Source organism: Tachysurus fulvidraco, chromosome 16, assembly GCF_022655615.1.
Source record: "Tachysurus fulvidraco isolate hzauxx_2018 chromosome 16, HZAU_PFXX_2.0, whole genome shotgun sequence".
Classification (NCBI taxonomy): domain Eukaryota; kingdom Metazoa; phylum Chordata; class Actinopteri; order Siluriformes; family Bagridae; genus Tachysurus; species Tachysurus fulvidraco.
In genome coordinates, this window is record NC_062533.1 from 5,411,567 (window position 1) to 5,432,139 (window position 20,573).

The following is a 20,573-nucleotide window of genomic DNA, read 5'->3' on the forward strand; positions in this document are numbered from 1 at the left end:
TGTGTGTGTGTGTGTGTGCGCACGCACAGTATATAAGCCATAACGTTAAAACCACTGACAGATGATGAACTCCTTCAGTGGCATCTTGTTTATGCCATGCTTCATGGCATCCTTATTTCCTTTCCTGACTTCCTTGCTTTATTTTTGGATATATTATTGTGGTTACTGTGTAGTTTTTTTTGGATGCTCAAGTGATTATATATACTCCTCTACCCCAACTCGCATTTTTATTAGTTGTGATGTTTCCTTTTATATTTTTTTTTTAAGTTAGCTATTCTAATGATAACTGTTCTTGACATTGATGTGATGAAAGCAGGAAAAACGGTTAAGTTTTAGAATCGGAGTGACCAAGAGCGAAATTGTGATGCTGGACGACATCTTATGTGATATCATCTTAGGGAGTTTTTCCTCAGTTCATTAGGGATAAATGAAAAATGCAGATTTCGATGTTCATTGTCTAACACAATAAGACGTGTGTATACTAGTCCTTGTACTGTCTCCTGCTCCAAAATAAACCTCTGGTATTTCCAGGCTGTTCAATCCGTTTCAATTTTAAGCCTGGTTTTGCTTTCTTTTCCATCATCTCCATCTTTTCTCTCGATTGTCCAGGGCTCGCCGCAGATCCTGAGGAAAAAAAAATATCCCCCCTCCCCAAACCCCCGTCTCCTCATTCTCATCTCAAAAAAACATCTCCCTCTGCCAGCTCCATTAGAAAGCAAGATTCCTGAACCTCCACAGGGATCTTTCCTGGATTTGCGGTGCACACACACACACAGTTTCTCTCTCTCCCTCACACTCACTGACAGCCTACATTGCCTTAGGCATTTATGGCAGCTCGTGCCAATTTGGTGTCACAGCCCTGATAGGAATTATTAAGGGGTAACAATATTATTCCAAAAGTCTTTTTTTTTCTCCACACCGTTTTTCAAAAAGCACCTTCAGAAGGAAAGAATCGAGAAACGGTAAACATATTTGATTTTTTTGAATTTGAATGAGATGCTTTTTCCCCTTGCAGAATAGATTTGTCATTAGCTACGTTCATCTGAACTAATCAGAAGCCGTTCTCTAATAATTAGGCGTTTACAGAGACAATTTGATGGTATCTGATGTAACGTAGGTTTGTGGTGTGTACCTTTTATTTACAGGGATCTGATGACACTTATGGAAATAATAAAGCAGTTAAAGTTGATGCAACTTCAGTCATTAATCAAAGCTATGATCAGTCGTTTTAATGTAGCCTTTAAAAAAGTGTTCAAATTCAAACAAAAACACATGCAGAGACTTGGATGTTTGTGCAAGATTGAGCGCTTTCTGCAGTCAGTCTTCTAGGATTCTAGAGTTTTTTTGTGATTATTGTAGCCCAAAATTATTTTGCTGCAAATTCTCATTCGACTTGTACAGTTGTTGTTGTTGGGGTTTTTTTTTGTGTTTTTTTTTTTTTTTTTTTTACGGGGAAAACCACCTAAACCTGGCAAAACAGCAAGCACTGGATTCTTCCTTTAAACACCTCCCAGTGTAGATACATAATTAGGTTCTGTGAGAGCTGTACTCATGTTCAACACAACACATATTCAGCTAAATCCATCTTCGATTCATGTGTGTTGATGTCACTCAACACGTCTTGGGCCGAATCTGCAAAAAAAAATCTATGTTTGTTTCAGAGGGAATGCTCAATCTGACAGAAAGCAGAGATGCCTCCTCGTCCCGATTGGTCGGCGCCTTAAGATCGTGTTTTATTGAAAACATCCTCACTGAAAGCTGCCTATTAGAAGAAAAGTAAACATGATATCTGATGCTGATTTCTGTGTGTGTATGTGTGTGTGTGTGTGTGTGTTTCAGGAGACAGCCACCAGCAGTGCCTTCGCAAAAGCAACACGAACATAAGAGAACCCCGAATACAAAAGGAAAAAGGAATGAGTGAGAATTATAGAACTTCACCCTGATGTTTGGTCCAGATTCTTCTCACCGAATCGTTAATGAGGGTTTACAGGTGCTACACTCTGGCTGCATCCAAACCCACCTTTTAAAGCACTTAATATTCGGGTGGAACAAAAAGCAGTAGTAGATCGTAGCTGGTTTTTACAACATTGGTTATTTATGAGTATGTGTTTTCTGCTCTAGCCTGAAATCTATCACCTCAACTCTCACACCCTTAATGTTCAAAATGCTTCTAGACGAGAGGGGATCAACTACAAACGGACTGTAGATACACCAGTGAATCTGATGCCTCGCTGGCATGTTGTCACTAGTGAACAATATTCTGCAATATTTTATTCATTTTATACGTTCTTTATTCTACACTTGCAGCAAGACTCCACCAAGCCTGTGCTGTTCTGCATAAAAGATTTCATCTGTGTTCTTTTGCCTTTTTGTGAATATTCTGTCAGGCAGAGTGACTGTGTGTGTGTGTGTGTGTGTGTGTGTGTGTGTGTGTGTGTGTGTGTGTGTGTGTGTGTGTGTGTGTGTGTGTGTGTGTGTGTGTGTGTGTAAAGTGCTTTTGTAAATAATGGCAGATCTTATTAAAAAGGAACATGCTGTACACTTACATGTACGTTAAATAGATTTTTATTCCGACTTCCTCAGAGGTTCAGAAAGTTTTGGAGTAGCTTCAGTATCTGTGTTATCCTGGTCAGGGTTGTGAAGGATCAGGAGTCTGTCCTAAGTGGAGTGCAGGTAAGTGTACACATAACCATGGAACTGTGAAGTGGCAACTGACACCATCACCAACACAGACACCATCCGTTCTCTATGATTAATGGCAGCACTATTCCAGATATCATCCCTGCCAACTGAGCTGGTAGACTGATGCTGTCTTTTCTTTCATCTCTTGAGTGATCGTCTGATGTGTCACTGTTGGAACCAGTGGGGAAAATGGTATGAATGGTGTTACTGCTAATAAGCATCACACACACTCACGCATGCTCACACCCCACTTCAGCAGACCTCAAGGTTACACTGACCTCTAGTGGCCACATAACTACTTTGTGCCTACTTTGGACAAACGTGAGGTGGATCAAGCCACTTCAAAATCACTCCAGCTTCAAAGATTAATAGTATAAAAACAAAAACTTTCTATAAAGAATCCAACTCACTCACTTCCCCCTCTCCAAACCAACCCTAACTCCCCTGCTATCAGAATTTTCTATGAAGCAACAACTGTCAATCAGGGAGAATGAAGGTGAAAAACTTAATGTCAGCCAATATGCTGCATCACAGGGCATTGTAACACACTCCAAAGAAAGCTCTATGCACGTGTGAGTTCACAGAAACCAATGATTGCTTGATCCAGTGCAATGTAGGCTGATTGGCATCTCTAAGTTGTCTGTAGTGTGTGAGAGTTCTGCAAGTGTATACAGTATATGATTGTGCCTTGAAATAAGATGGCACCTTGTTCAGGGTTGTCCCCTTTCTCGTGCCACCTTGAGTCCACTAGGATCTACTTGAGGGCCCCAAGAGCTCCTAATTTAGCTTAAAAAGCCTAACTAGGAATCTTATCTGAAGAGTGATTCAGGACCAATCTCAGAGCAACATTGAGCTAGGAGAATACAAACACTTATTTTAGAGAGGAGGCCAGTTTAAAAAAAAAAAGGAGCTCTTTTGAAATCTGGTCTATTATAAGCCTTCACATTGTGTCTATATTAATATATTTGAGTATATAATGTAGGGATTGCATTCATAACCGATCATATTAGAGATACAAATTATATATATTGTGTGTCGGACCTTTAATATGATTGGCACAAAAAGAATCGCTATACTATCTAATCTGTGGCATTTTTTTTTAACTCATTATCATTATTAAATATTGTATACAATACACTTCTTCTCCCTCTTCAACTTTCAGCCATTTTCACTTCTGCTACAGAAACTCTTAAGCCTCTTACGTCCTCAGTACTTTTGACCTTAAGAGCTCTTTTAAGGGTTAAGAGGCTTTATGGATAGCTTATATCTTTATTAGGATCTTCTCTTTCATTGTAAATGGAATTTTCTACATCACTAGGAGCAATTCTTTACATTAAGAAGCTTTATTAATTCGGGCCCTGGGTTCCTATTACCCTTAAAAGTAAGTGCTATAGAAAATGTATAGATCCTCAGGCCATGAGTGTTCACTGTATGAAAGTTTGGCCTTTACGGTCACCATATATCTAATCCTTTGAGTTGACAGCTTTTCACCTCCAGACAGTTACAGTCATCTCCAACTGTGTCTTTAATTGAGTTCAATTCAAGTTTATTCGTATAGCGCTTTTTACAATTGACATTGTCTTAAAGCAGCTTTACAGAACATAAACATGGTTTCTTCCTTCACCAATTCAAGGGAGTTTTTCCTTGCCATTGCTGCCTGAGTCACCTCAGACTTGCTCATTGGGGATAAATACATACACATTACGATCTATAGTCATAGTATCTAATAATAATCTTGAATTTTTATTTTTGTTGATTCTTTATATTATTCCATATGTTTACCTTCTGTTCTATGTTTATGTTCTGTAAAGCTGCTTTGAGACAATGTCTATTGTAAAAAGCGCTATGCAAATAAACATGAATTGAAACATAGAACAAAAGGTTAATATAAAGAAAAATATAAAGATTAATAGAATGCAAAATTCAAGATTAAAATTCAAGGAAGAAACCTTGAGAGGAACCGGACTCAAAGGGGAACCTCATCCTCATATGGGTGACACTAAAGGGTGTGATTATAAAAATGCAGTCAAACAGATGTTATATAGATGCAAAAGACCACATGGAGTTCACATCTCCTTTTTAGTATTGCAGAGTCTGACTGGAGCTGGTAGATCTGTAGATGCCTCAGGATTCTCAGAGTCGGCCTCATCTCAGTGGAGGTCCAAAATCTTCATCGCATGGAAGACGATCGGAGCTGGTACAGTTACTGGATGCCTCGGGATGGGTAGAAAGAGAGAGGCAGTGGAGAGGGATTAACATATCTGCTGTTCATAAAATGTGCAAGTTTGAAATATAAAAGTGCACAGTATTATGGGATGTATTATGTGTAGTGATGTTACCAGTGACACCGAAGCTCCAAGGCGTGTGTCAAAAAAAATGAACCGATTTTAATTGAAGCTTTGTATCGAAGCTTGATTCGTTCTGGCAAAATCACGTGACCTATGACGTCAGAAGCTTCGTTTAACACACCCACATGACTGCTTCGTTATCTGATTCAAAGGTTTAAAATCGTGTACAACGCGGTGGCGCGCCCTCGTGTGTTGTATTGGAGTATTACACGGAATTTATTACTGTATAGCGAGTTTAGGAGAGCTCATTGTTGCGAGTTGTTAATGGAACCTGTTCCAAAAAAAAATCACGTTCTGAAATCTGAAATTTAAGGTGGATTGAAACAATAAGGTGGATATATATGGTTTTGTTGTGAAGCCTATATTTATAACTTAAATCTCACTCATCATTTGGCAATTATACTGAAATGACCTTAGGTGCACTGCATTACAACATTTTGCAAGTTTTAAAAGATTATAGATTGAATGATTATTATTTTATGTCTTAGGACAAATTAAGCATTACACACTTCACTTATAAGAAAACACGACACTAAACAAGACTTGAAGTTGTTGTAAACAGCACAGATTCTTCAACCAATAATCATCTGCTTTTGGTTTTAAAGCAAGCCGATTTACAAAAAAAAATAATTTATAGTGTGCCACATTCTAACACATCCTGATACTGTTTTTTGTGCATTTGAGGGTTAAAGGGAGCATTCTGACTGTGGTTCTGCAGCGCCACCTGCAGGTTTTTAGCAGCCTGCTGTAGCTCCTGCGGGATGGTGCTTGGTTTGTCTCGTACCACTCCACCCTGGGAGCAGAGCAGCACCTCGTTCACTTCACCCTCAATAGGGCGAGAAAACACACTTGGGAACAAGGCCTGCAAACGCTCCAACACTGACTGCCTCAGAGCTGAGTCACGACACACCAAGAGAGAGAGAGAGAGAGAGAGAGAGAGAGAGAGAGAGAGAGAGAGAGAGAGAGAGAGAGAGAGAGAGAGAGCTTAAACAGACAGAGAAAGATATGCTTAGCATAATCACTGTGGTTCATGTGCAGCAACACAACAGTTGTCATTTATCACGGATGTGTCAACTACATTATCGTAACAGTTAAAAAATAAATGAAAAAGAAAGACATCCGAGGTGAAGCCTACCACGAGGAGTCAATAGCTTGTGGACTTTCTCCATTAGGGTGGTTTCTACAAAAGCCAGCGGAGGGCAGCTCATGCCCAGGGAGCGGTCCTTGCTGTCAACTTCGAAAACGATGACATCATAGGAATGTCCGCCTATAAATAGAGATGGAATGAGGATTGAGAATGAGGAGAGTCTGGGTTAGCCGCCTGACGGTCTCCTAGGGGCATTTCATAAGCGTTCACATGACTGAAAACATATCTATATCGATCCCATCATATAAATATCTATTGTTTTCGAATAGATGTAAAACCATTAAAGCTGATTCTTGTTATAATGAATAATAGGAACACCTGTACACCGGACATGAGACAATCAGTAACTTCTACATGACTTTTCGCACTCTGCTGCTGCTGCTGCTGCTGCTGCTAATCTGTTCTAGACCATCTCCCAGTATGACCTTCATCCTATCATCAGTCTGGAAACCAAACCAAGTTCTTTGCTACCTCCAGTACGGCTGGGTCGAGTTCCACGACGTCCATCCGTGCACCAGGAACAAAGTCCCGTATAAACTGCGGTAGCCCTCCACCGCCCAGCCCCACCACCATCACTGGCACCTGACCATCTGTGTAACACAGCAGACAGAAAAATATCAAGCAATCTGACACAAACAGTACAGACCAATTTATTCAATCTGGTTTTCTTTGTATAGCTTTATAACTTTTAACAATGATTTTTAAATATATAAAATTTTATTTTATATCTATTATCTAATCCTAAGGAGCAAGCCCGAGGTGACTGTGGTGAGGAAAAACTCCCAGAGCTCAAACTTCAGCTTTTCTCTTACTGAGACTTGAGTGCAAACCTCTTCATGTTTTTTAAAATGTTCCATTATACAGAAGAGCAGAACGAATCAGGAACACCATGTATAGCTTAACAGATTACACAGGACACATTAGACAGCCCTTCAGTGTCTCTTCCTGTCGAGGTTTAAGAGATTTGGCATTTCCTCTGACAAACTTCTATCGCTGCACCAGAGAGAGCAGTCTGACTGAATCACTATTTGCAGCTGGAAGAAGAGCAGCTGCCTTACCAAAGCTCTTAAAGGACATTTACCCAACATGTTGTTGGAGAAAGGCTTGCAGTATCATTAAGGACGGCACTCACGATGCTCAGTGTCATGTGGCAGACACTTCCTATACATCCAATCACAGACAAACAGACTGAAGAACATTTTTTATCTTCAAGCCATCAGAGGATTTAACAGCCAGCATCCCTTCACCTAGCACTGAGACACTATCACTCCTAGTCACTTACTATTAAAGATTTACTATTTATTGCACCTGTATTTACTCCTCTGCCTATTTAATAGCATGTCACTTCAAGCTTTTACTGTCATTTGACATGTACAGCTGGTGCAGCAAGATGAGACACTGTCCTCAGACAACAAATGCCCCTTTTCCACCGAGGCAGTTCGAGTACTGGTTCGGAGCCAGAGCGTAATTTAGAACCAGTTCTTTCTGTTTCGACCGCCAAAGCACCGGCTCTGAACCAGGAAAAGTGGTTCTTAAGAAGCACCAAAACGTTGCTGGTCTAGACTTAAGAACCGCTTGGGGCGGGAGCTGGGGGCGGGGCTACTGTTAGCGCATTTGATAATTTACCTTAAATATACCAATGTTTAATACACTTTTACTTTACCGTGATATGATACATTATCAGCACACATGATAGTAGGTAATTACATGCTAAGGCTAATTTTTTTCTGTGTTAACGATAAAATAACGTTATGTACTTTATCGATTACAACCTCCGTTTATGCAGATTACACAGAGATGCACATACACATTTTATTCGCCGCATTTGGATGCCAATGTGGGTTCGCAAAGCCATGAGCATTAACAGTAAAGCAACATCCGCCATTGTTGTTGTGTTTGTGTTTGCCGCTGCTGCGCTAACGTTGCTGGGACACGTTACACATATACAGTGACGTCACACTCGGCGCTGTGATGGCTCTCTAGCCGGTGGAAAGGCAAACCGGTTCTTAGAAGGTTTGCCAGTGGAACCAACTTTGAACCAGCTCTAGCGCTAGCTCTGAACCAGCACCCGGTTCTTTCCGGTGGAAAAGGGGCAACATTTAACCCTTTAAGATAAATTTCCATTAAATTCCTTGAAACAGTACAATACTGCTTCTATTGAACTTAAGGCCAAAGTGTGATTACCCTGTACCACTTCTCTGCTAGTCCACATTGTGCACAGCATACCTTTATTACTGATGGCCTCCTTTCCCAACACAGCGAAGCCTGCTATCATCACCTCATGATGAGAACAACAGAGAAATCCTCGATCTACGGTGTGATTTTTCTTGGCTGAAGCTGGAGATTCAGAGGCAGCAGGGGGTTTTGTTTTCTTTTTGTTCTTCTTTTTCTGAGAAGAACCAGCTGGACCAGCTGGAAAAGCAGTAGAATGACACAAAAATGAAGACAGCATTCCAAATATCTTGGCAAAATACCAAATTTAATTGAAAATTTGCACCAGCTGAGTGTTGTTCATAAAGATTAACCTACGGTAGACGTGACCGTCCTCTCCTCGGACGTCTTCAATTGAATACTCACCTGTAAGGCCACTGACGCCTCGGCCTACCACCTCCCTCCAGCCCAGGTCACCTCCTACAGTCAAGAATGGCACCTAAACCAGATACGTGAAAGACAAGAGTCGGGAAAATAAATATAACCAAGAACTAATATTCTAAATGAGTGTTCTAAAAAAAATTAATATCCTTTACCTGATGGTTGTCTGGCATTCCAGGAGGAGCTAGTTCCATCACCATGGGAGAGAGCTCGGACTGGATGGCTTGCATGTCTTTATATTCCTGGTCTCGATGCATTGCAACAACGATCAACCGGCGGGAGGTTTGCACTGGCAGACAGCTGAGAGCGACCCTCTGCAGAACCGTACAACCAATCGGATTCTCGACCCTGAGGAACTTCACAAACCAAACACGAGGATTAGCATGACAGTCATGAAATACAAGCACACTTGCTCATTTGAGAAATGGCTCTTACCAATAAAGATAGCAAAGTGATTGGCACGGGGTACTTTGGCAGAAGTTGGACTGTCCTGCACCGTGAGTGTGTATCGAGGACGGCCCGTGGCTGCATGGCACAGTGTTAGGGAGGGTGTGCTAGCAGTATCTGTGGCACCTCTCAGCTTCTGGAGCATCAATGCATACGCCTGCCGTTCCTTTACAGCAGCTAATAGCTCAGGAACCGACCCCAGTCTGCACGGGGTGCCGTCCTCCCCCTGGCACATCTCAAGCACTTTGAATGGAGATGGCTGGCGGAACTTGGTACAAATGAGAACGAAAACAGGAAGAGCAAACGAGGAGGAATCCGAGTCCAGGTTCTGCTGACTCAGGCTGTGGATCCGTACGGCAAAGCCAGCTTCGACAAAATGTTCCACTGCTAGTTTTATCACATGCTCCTGGGCAAGGGGAACCTCATCCTCATTTGGGTGACCCTGGAGGGTGTGAATATAAATATACAGTTCAACAACTGTATATAGGTTGTGTAAGGTTGTGTATAGGTTGTGTAATTACATCATCAGGACCGATGCATGACACCTATTACAACACTGTTATTTTAGCGTTGCAACAATGCCCACATATCATCACATCTAAAAGCTTCACTTCCTTAAATTGCAGCAGCATGGTAATTCAATTTCATAGCGCACATGACATACTCATGTAAAGAAGTACAGCAGTACATGAGTGCTCTCAGAGTTTTAGTGAAGCGGTTAGAGTTTGAAAATGTTTTGTTTCTGCATGGAGGAGACGAAGAGAGACGACGAGGACATGACGGTGGTCAACTATACAATCATAACCGATTATGAAAGCATCGAAACTGAGGACATCAAAACAAAGAGTCACAGACAAATTCAACACACAGGTAGAGAAGATTTAAATTTGGTCTAATAAACACACATGAGGTGAGAGGAAGGGAGTGAAACAGGGAGTTAGAGTGTAATGTACTTTACATTTTGTGTTATATGGGTGTGTAAAATCCACTGTTTCTGTTTTTCTGAATATTTAGGGCCCGAGCACCGAATGGTGCGAAGCCCTATTGTTTTTGCTCGGGTTTATTATTTTCTTTTAGATCGGGCAATTATGTACGCACATGTACGAGAGTTGGTACACATATAGAACTCATTGACCCGAACAACTTTCGTGCTCTAAACTATGAGCTCCGCAGGAAGTCTGCCATTTTGGATTGTTTTATAAGTGCATGCGGTGAACTTTTAAATACTCCTCCTAGGGAATTCACGAGATTGACATCAAACGTGATAAACATGATGCCGAGACATCGCACTTGCTAAATTGCAAAGGGATTTTTGATATCTCGAACGATGCTGCCATGGCGAGACGACTAAGTTATGGCGAATTCAGAGAAACAGGAAGTGTCTTCTATCTAAGGCAAAAAATGTCTTATTGTGATGACACGTGGTGTGTATGTTCGGGCAAGTATTCCGATCGCATCAATGTGCTTATTGTGAGTCCCGGGTATAGCTCCACCAACAGGTCCCAGGAAGTGTGTCAGTCAAAAAGGTGGATTTTTTCACAGTTGCATGCAATGAACTTTTAAATACTCCTCCTAGAGGATTCATGCAATTGAATCTAATGCGAAATTGCGAACGGATTTTTGATATCTCAAACACCATTGCCATGGCATCGTGTCAAGGTTTACTTTTATTTCAGGCATATTTAAGGCTTTTGGCGTGCTTAGATTAACTTGAAATTTGACACATACTGTACATCACATTCGTCGGCTGTTAAGTGTGGACAAAAAGGTCAGTCAAAGGTGTCTCTCTTAAGTGGCTCACTAGCGCCCGCGTTTGTCTAAAATGTGGGGTTTCATTTACCTACAGTCCCCAAATGGTTCAGTAACAACATAAAATATTCCACTGATATTTACCCACTTCATGCACTTGCCCACCGTGCATTGTTTTCTGGGAGGGACCGTATAGCGATAAAAAAACGTGCGATGGCCGCCATCGCTGCTTGCAGCTATATTAATATTTGAATATTCATAATTTATACTGCATGAATAATAATCAGTCCCTAAGCTGCAAAAAGTTTGAGAACCAGCAACATAAAGAATTGCTTCATTCTGGAGTGCTTCATGTCCACTGTGTTCAATTAGCACACAAGTTTGAAGCAATACTTCAGGATCTACAACTCATTATGTTGCTGGTTCTTAAGCTTTTGCTTTTTTACTTCTGCTTTATAATATCAGATATTTATTTAAAAAAACACACACGCCTGTGTTTGTGCTCCCTTAGAACTCAACACTGCTGGAAGAAACTGTTACAGACTGACTGCAGCGTGTGCGGTGCTGATGTGTGTCCTCCTGCTGACTGCTGTCACTGTGCTGGGGATCAAATACAATATCCTGTCTAGAGAACAAGACCATTTAAAGCAGGAGAGCTCTGCACTGCACCGTGTGCTGTTAAAATTTGGTAAGAGAATATAGATGTGTAGAATTTACAATCACTCCTGAAGCACTATGTTTACCTTGTGAGTTCATTATTAATGAAATGATCTGTACTAGGATGGAGAGATTTCAGACAGAATATTTATTACATTTCTACTGAAAGGAAGAACTGGACTGAGAGCAGAGAGGACTGTATAAAAAAGAGGAGCAGATCTGGTGATCATAAACAGTAGAGAGAGAGAGAGAGAGAGAGAGAGAGAGAGAGAGAGAGAGAGAGAGAGAGAGAGAGAGAGAAAGAGAAAGAGAAAGAGAGAGAAAGAAGGAGAGAGAGAAAGAAAACGAGAGAGAGAGAGAGAGAGAGAGAGAGAGAGAGAGAGAGAGAGAGAGAGAGAGAGAGAGAGAGGCCGGTACTGAAGCTTGGATTGGTCTGACTGACACAGACACAGAGGGGACATTTAAATGGGTGGATGGTTCACCACAGACCACTGAGTAAGACATCACTGAACTGAAGATTACCCATGATGCAGTTTGTCTCTCAGTCTGAAGTTTCAGATGTGAAATAACATTGTGACTCTGTGTTTTCAGGTTTTGGGGGAAACTGACAACCAAATGATTATGGACAAAATGAGGACTGTGTTATAACAGGCTACACAAGTACTTACTCTAACATCTTGACCTGGGCTGATTATCCCTGTGACTATCCTGTAGTTGGGATTTGTGAGATAAAAATATTTAACTGAGCACACGAAGGTCAATGACTAAAATCGAAAGATTACTTATAATTATAATAATTCTCTTCTTTTTTTTTTAACGTATGAAGCCATTCTGTTACATTTAGATAGTGAGTCATGTAAAATAAATGTAAAGTCAGGCATATGAAATGGTTGACATAGAATTTTATTTTTTTAAGAAATTAAAATGTTTAAACAAAATCCAGCTGTTGTTTTTCTGATAAGCATTTACACATATGCTTTTTTTGTATCACCAGGTGGTCAAGGCAAATTACTTAATTTAGAACAAAAACTTTTTTATTAAAATTAATGGAAATTTGGGAAATTAATACAATATTATTATTTTTATTTTATTAGGGCCCGAGCACCAAATGGTGCGAAGCCCTATTGTTTTTGCTCGGGTTTATTATTATTATTATTATTATTTATTAATTTATTTATTTTGCACACATTGGCCAATTAGGGTCCCTTAAACATGCTCGAAAACTCTTGAAATTCGGCACACACGTCAGCAAAGGCTGGAATACGGGCATGGCAGGGGGGCTCTGTAGCGCCCTCTGTAATGCAAAAACAAACATTTGCAGATCGGGCAATTATGTACGCACATGTATGAGAGTTGGTTCCACAAAATGTAAATCTAAACAAATTCATCGACTAATAAACACCTGCATGCCATTTTGAGATCCATGTGTAGATATATAACTACTTGAAACGGGAACAATAAAAGAAATGAAAAGAAGAAATGATGAATCTAAATAATCAAATGGAGTTCCTGTTAGTGTCTTGTCAATATGGGCAGAGATAGTGTTCAGTCATAAGGTGATAAGGCAAGAAGTAGGACGTGTTAATATAGGATCAGCTTTCCAGCGCTGGAGAGAACTGAAGGAGCGGGAAGTTGGCGCATATTCACAGATTGGAGTTTCCCGAGTCAATAACTCCTGAGCTAAACACTGTTACTACACAAATAACACCTCTTTTCTATTGTAGTAATGTAGAGAGGCAGCTACAACCGCGTTTTGTGTAGTAACAGCGTTTAGCTCAGGAGTTATTGACTCTAGAAACTCCAATCTGTGAATATGTGACCGACTTTTCTTATGACGCCGAGGGGCTTTTTTCAATTCAATTCAAGTTTATTTGTATAGCGCTTTTTACAATGGGCTTCGTCTCAAAGCAGCTTTACAGAACATAAACATAGAACAGAAGTTAAACATTCATCCATCCATCCATCCATCTTCTACCGCTTATCCGGGGCCGGGTCGTGGGGGCAGCAGTCTAAGCAGGGACGCCCAGACTTCCCTCTCCCCAGACACTTCCTCCAGCTCTTCCGGGGGAATACCAAGGTGTTCCCAGGCCAGCCAAGAGACATCCCTTACTTCCGGGGTCCACCACCGGGTTCAAAGCTCTGTCAGAGGTGGGAGTTGAAGATCTCTCTGACCGGAGACTCTGTCAAACGTTCACAGCAGACCCTCACAGTATGTTTGGGTCTGCCAAGTCTGTCTAACTTCCTCCCCCGCCATCGGATCCAACTCACCACCAGGTGGTGATCAGTTGACAGCTCTGCCCATCTCTTTACCCGAGTGTCCAAGACATATGGCCGGAGGTCAGATGAAACAACCACAAAGTCGATCATCGACCTCCGACATAAAGTGTCCTGGTGCCATGTGTACTGATGGACACCTGTATGCTCAAACATGGACAAACTGTGACTAGCACAGAAGTCCAATAACAGAACACCACTCGGGTTCAGGTTGGGGGGGGCCGTTCCTCCCAATCACGCCCCTCCATGTGTCACTGTCACTGCCCACATGAGCGTTGAAGTCCCCCAGTTGGACGACGGAGTCCCCGGTCAGAGCACTTTCCAGCACCCCTTCCAGAGACGCCAAGAAGGTCGGGTACTCTACACTGCCATTTGGCCCATAAGCGCAAATAACCGTGAGAGACCTATCCCCGACCCGAAGGCACAGGGAAACAACCCTCTGGTTTACCAGGGTGAACTCCAACACATGGTTGCTGAGCTGGGGGGCTATGAGCAAGCCCACACCAGCCTACTGCCTCTCACCATGGGCAACTCCAGAGTAGAAGAGAGTCCAGCCTCTCTCAAGGAGTTGGGTTCCAGAGCCCAAGCTGTGTGTGGAGGCGAGCCCAACTATCTCTAGTCGGTATCTCTCAACCTCCCGCACCAGCTCAGGCTCCTTTCCCCCAGCGAGGTGACATCCCATGTCCCTAGTGCCAGATTTCGTGTCCAGGGACTGGGTCGCCGAGGCCCCGCCTTCGACTGCCACCCAATCCACATTGCACCGGCCCCTTACGGTTCCTCCTGCAGGTGTTGGGCTCACAGGAGATCGCCCCACGTCGCTCTTTCGGGCTGAGCCCGGCCGGGCCAAGTGGGGAAAGACCCGGCCACCAGGCGTTCGCATGCGAGCCCCAACTGCGGGCCTGGCTCCAGGGCAGGACCCCGGTTGCGCCATACCGGGTGACGTCACAGACCTTGATTTAACTTTTCTCATAAGGGGGTTTTGAACCGCTCTTTGTCTGGCCTGTCACCAGAAGTTAAACATAAGGAGAAAAAAGAATTAATATAGTAAAAAATTAAGATATATATAGTTCACAGTGTGTATGTATGTATGTATGTATGTATGTATGTATGTATGTATGTATGTATGTATGTATGTATGTATTTATCCCCAATGAGCAAGTCTGAGGTGACTCAGGCAGCAGTGGCAAGGAAAAAACTCCCTTAAATTGGTAAGGAAGAAACCTTGAGAGGAACCGGATTCAAAGGGGAACCCATCCTCATATGCGTGGAACTGGGGGTGAGATTACAAATATACAGTCAAACAAGTGTTGAATTGGTGTAAAAACAGAACTAATATATGTCGTCCTTTGCATGATTATGCTTGTGTGTCATTTTTGCTTGTTTGTTTATCTGCAATCGTATTGTTCTTCCCTTCAGCTATGATAGACACATTTCTTTCCATTAGTTGCCTGGGTTACATATGTATGTGTGGGCGGAGCTAACATTACAGAGGTGGGACCCATTTGGGTTAGGGGTGTGTTTTGTTTTGGTGATTTATGTCAACATTGGCTTTCAAAAATCGGAGACCCTACCTTTAAGTCCTTATAGATTGTAATGAGCTGTAAACAACAGTCCTGACATGTTGTGCTATCTGTATAAGTAAAAATCCTCTTATTTGCTTCGTCTATGCAGTTACACAGAGCTTCCTACAGACGTGAAGAACAGCATCTCTCACCGGTACCGAGCCCTGGCAGCCATGTCAGAACACCTCTCCTAACTGAACGATGACCCAGAGACCAAACACACTGACTAATCATAAGCAGGATCAACCAATCTGGAGTCATATCGTCCCATCAGTATTGGGTATTTGACCAAAGTGATGTGCTGCAACTATCACCATAAGGCTCGTGAACGGCTTTAAAATGCAGTCCGTATAATATCTTTTAAATATAAATAAAAACAAAGTGTTCTGTACTACTTTTACTCTGACATCCTGGTGACTTGGATGAAATCAATTTGATAATGGCTCTGAAATAAAAATTATTAGAGCCATTATCAAATTCCTTTACTGTTATACTCTGTTGCTGAAATAGAGCAGGGCCTTTGGTACTGTATGTGTCACGATGTGACACGGTGAGACAAAAGGCAAGTGGGGATCCAAATGCAGTTTTCTGTTTAATGAACAAAACACAGATGACCAGGCAGGCAACACAAGGCAGAACACGGAACGAAACAGAAACAGGCAGACAAAACAGGTCATAACACTGAAAAGGAACAGAGAACAGGAACAGAGAGCAGAGAACAGGAGCAGAGAACAGCATACACCAAACACCAAAAACGACCAACAACATTGAAGTGAACAGACAGAGTATATATGGTGAACGAGAACCAATCACAAAACAGAGACAGACAAGGACTAAGACAAAACACCTGGGGAAGAGATTGAATGTAATTAGTGTCCATGGTAACAGATAGGTGGGCGGGGTCAACAATTAACATCAGGGAGAGACGGCAGACAGAAACAAGGGGAAACAGACAGACACGTTACAGAACCCCCCCCTTCCCTACGAGCGGCTTCCAGACGCTCCCAAGTCCACAAAAACCAGTCCAGAAGGGTGGAGCGAAGGTGTAGCCAGGGTGGGAGGGCGGGTCGGGTTCGTGTAGTGGTGGCGCCCGCTGAGCAGGAGGCCAGGGCGGCGCCGGCAGAGCAGGAGGCCAGGGCGGCGCCGGCAGAGCAGGAGGCCAGGGCGGCGCCGGGAGAACAGGAGGCCAGGGCGGCGCCGGGAGAACAGGAGGCCAGGGCGGCGCCGGGAGAACAGGAGGCCAGGGCGGCGCCGGGAGAACAGGAGGCCAGGGCGGCGCCGGGAGAACAGGAGGCCAGGGCGGCGCCGGGGGAGGAGCCAGAGACCAGAGCAGGACCAGAGACCAGGGTGGTGCTGGAGGCGGAGCCAGAGACCAGAGCAGGACCGGCGACCAGGGTGGTGCTGGAGGCGGAGCCAGAGACCAGAGCAGGACCGGAGACCAGGGTGGTGCTGGAGGCGGAGCCAGAGACCAGAGCAGGACCGGCAACCAGGGTGGTGCTGGAGGCGGAGCCAGAGACCAGAGCAGGACCGGAAACCAGGGTGGTGCTGGAGGCGGGGCCAGAGACCAGAGCAGGACCGGAGACCAGGGTGGTGCTGGAGGTGGAGCCAGAGACCAGAGCGGAGTTGGCAGCCAGGGTGGTGCTTTGGGCCTATGAACAGGGACAGGAGGTAGAAGGGCTGGCAAGTCCAGCAAAGCAAAACACAGGAAAACAGAAACATGCATAGGTTCAGGCCAGGGAGAGAGTTCAGGTAGTTTGGGTGTAATGATGTCGACCGCGTTCTCTGACTCAGTCATTTCGGTCGACCCGGCCGATTCGGCTGGTTCCGTCAGCTCGGCCGGTTCCGTCGACCCGGTCGGTTCGGCAGGTTCTGTCGACCCTGCAGGTTCCGTCGACCCGGTCGGTTCAGCAGGTTCTGTCGACCCTGCAGGTTCCGTCGACCCGGCAGGTTCCGTCGACCCGGTCGGTTCGGCAGGTTCTGTCGACCCTGCAGGTTCCGTCGACCCGGCAGGTTCCGTCGACCCGGGTCGGTTCCGTCGACCCGGTCGGTTCCGTCGACCCGGTCGGTTCGGCAGGTTCCATCAACCCGGTCGGTTCCGTCGACCCGGTTGGTTCGGCAGGTTCCATCGACCCGGCAGGTTCCGTCGACCCGGCAGGTTCCGTCGGTTCTGCAGGTTCCGTCGACCCGGTCGGTTCCGTCGACCCGGTCGGTTCGGCAGGTTCCGTCGACCCGGTCGGTTCCGGTGACCCGGCTGGTTCCGGCGACCCGGCTGGTCCAGCTGGCGGCTTATGGATGCCGGCCGCCCGAGCCGACCTCATCGGGGTATCCGCCAGTTTGGAGACCAGCCGGTTAGCACGGACCTCAGCCGAGCTCGCCGGTACGGTAGCCATGGGAACTGGCTCAATCACGGGTGTGCACGGGACTGGTCTGGGCGGAGGCACTGTGGAGCATTCGGGCGTCCGTGGCTGATTCCACTCTGTGGCCCACGGATCCCGATGCTTGCTGCCCCCCCCCCCCCCCAAAAAAAATACTTACGGCCGGCTTCCGTCTCTACACTGCTCAAGGTTAGTGTGGACCCGTCCAGGAGCAACGCCAGGTTGACGAACTCCGAGAATGTTTTGATCTCCCGGGTAGACGGCATCAGATACCGCAGTATGTCCCTTAGTCCATGCTTAAAAATGTCTTTTAGGGCCTTCTCCCCAAAGTTGACCTCATTGCATAGGTCCACGAATACCTCCGTATACTCCTCAACTGGGGCGTCCTCCTGTCGTAGACAAAACAGTATTTCTGCTGGATCCATTGGCGGTTGGTCGTTCTGTCACGATGTGACACGGTGAGACAAAAGGCGAGTGGGGATCCAAATGCAGTTTTCTGTTTAATGAACAAAACACAGATGACCAGGCAGGCAACACAAGGCAGAACACGGAACGAAACAGAAACAGGCAGGCAAAACAGGTCATAACACTGAAAAGGAACAGAGAACAGGAACAGAGAGCAGAGAACAGGAGCAGAGAACAGCATACACCAAACACCAAAAACGACCAACAACATTGAAGTGAACAGACAGAGTATATATGGTGAACGAGAACCAATCACAAAACAGAGACAGACAAGGACTAAGACAAAACACCTGGGGAAGAGATTGAATGTAATTAGTGTCCATGGTAACAGATAGGTGGGCGGGGTCAACAATTAACATCAGGGAGAGACGGCAGACAGAAACAAGGGGAAACAGACAGACACGTTACAGAACCCCCCCCCCCTACGAGCGGCTTCCAGACGCTCCCAAGTCCACAAAAACCAGTCCAGAAGGGTGGAGCGAAGGTGTAGCCAGGGTGGGAGGGCGGGTCGGGTTCGTGTAGTGGTGGCGCCCGCTGAGCAGGAGGCCAGGGCGGCGCCGGCAGAGCAGGAGGCCAGGGCGGCGCCGGCAGAGCAGGAGGCCAGGGCGGCGCCGGGAGAACAGGAGGCCAGGGCGGCGCCGGGAGAACAGGAGGCCAGGGCGGCGCCGGGGGAGGAGCCAGAGACCAGAGCAGGACCAGAGACCAGGGTGGTGCTGGAGGCGGAGCCAGAGACCAGAGCAGGACCGGCGACCAGGGTGGTGCTGGAGGCGGAGCCAGAGACCAGAGCAGGACCGGAGACCGGGGTGGTGCTGGAGGCGGAGCCAGAGACCAGAGCAGGACCGGCAACCAGGGTGGTGCTGGAGGCGGAGCCAGAGACCAGAGCAGGACCGGAAACCAGGGTGGTGCTGGAGGCGGGGCCAGAGACCAGAGCAGGACCGGAGACCAGGGTGGTGCTGGAGGTGGAGCCAGAGACCAGAGCGGAGTTGGCAGCCAGGGTGGTGCTTTGGGCCTATGAACAGGGACAGGAGGTAGAAGGGCTGGCAAGTCCAGCAAAGCAAAACACAGGAAAACAGAAACATGCATAGGTTCAGGCCAGGGAGAGAGTTCAGGTAGTTTGGGTGTAATGATGTCGACCGCGTTCTCTGACTCAGTCATTTCGGTCGACCCGGCCGATTCGGCTGGTTCCGTCAGCTCGGCCGGTTCCGTCGACCCGGTCGGTTCGGCAGGTTCTGTCGACCCTGCAGGTTCCGTCGACCCGGTCGGTTCAGCAGGTTCTGTCGACCCTGCAGGTTCCGTCGACCCGGCAGGTTCCGTCGACCCGGTCGGTTCGGCAGGTTCTGTCGACCCTGCAGGTTCCGTCGACCCGGCAGGTTCCGTCGACCCGGGTCGGTTCCGTCGACCCGGTCGGTTCCGTCGACCCGGTCGGTTCGGCAGGTTCCATCAACCCGGTCGGTTCCGTCGACCCGGTTGGTTCGGCAGGTTCCATCGACCCGGCAGGTTCCGTCGACCCGGCAGGTTCCGTCGGTTCTGCAGGTTCCGTCGACCCGGTCGGTTCCGTCGACCCGGTCGGTTCGGCAGGTTCCGTCGACCCGGTCGGTTCCGGTGACCCGGCTGGTTCCGGCGACCCGGCTGGTCCAGCTGGCGGCTTATGGATGCCGGCCGCCCGAGCCGACCTCATCGGGGTATCCGCCAGTTTGGAGACCAGCCGGTTAGCACGGACCTCAGCCGAGCTCGCCGGTACGGTAGCCATGGGAACTGGCTCAATCACGGGTGTGCACGGGACTGGTCTGGGCGGAGGCACTGTGGAGCATTCGGGCGTCCGTGGCTGATTCCACTCTGTGGCCCACGGATCCCGATGCTTGCTGCCCCCCCCCCCCAAAAAAAATACTTACGGCCGGCTTCCGTCTCTACACTGCTCAAGGTTAGTGTGGACCCGTCCAGGAGCAACGCCAGGTTGACGAACTCCGAGAATGTTTTGATCTCCCGGGTAGACGGCATCAGATACCGCAGTATGTCCCTTAGTCCATGCTTAAAAATGTCTTTTAGGGCCTTCTCCCCAAAGTTGACCTCATTGCATAGGTCCACGAATACCTCCGTATACTCCTCAACTGGGGCGTCCTCCTGTCGTAGACAAAACAGTATTTCTGCTGGATCCATTGGCGGTTGGTCGTTCTGTCACGATGTGACACGGTGAGACAAAAGGCGAGTGGGGATCCAAATGCAGTTTTCTGTTTAATGAACAAAACACAGATGACCAGGCAGGCAACACAAGGCA

At 46.0% G+C, this 20,573-nt stretch overlaps 1 protein-coding gene and 1 pseudogene across 5 annotated transcripts in view; one reads left to right on the top strand and one right to left on the bottom strand.

The window, feature by feature from the left end:
- dnm3a (dynamin 3a) overlaps window positions 1-2,545 on the top strand; it is a 32,826-nt gene extending 30,281 nt beyond the window's left edge. For 4 of the 5 annotated variants that reach the window (XR_003444452.2, XM_027171245.2, XM_027171246.2 and 1 more), the window contains one exon: window positions 1,840-2,545. Coding sequence is in view for 3 of the 5 variants with exons in the window: in XM_027171245.2 (XP_027027046.2) it covers window positions 1,840-1,921 (82 nt within the window). In the remaining 2 variants the exon portion in view is untranslated. The remainder of the gene's footprint in view (window positions 1-1,839) is intronic. The other variant, XR_003444451.2, reaches the window with a different exon arrangement.
- A 2,337-nt stretch (window positions 2,546-4,882) lies between these two features.
- The window catches only part of LOC113658715, a 40,801-nt pseudogene continuing 25,110 nt past the window's right edge, over window positions 4,883-20,573 (bottom strand).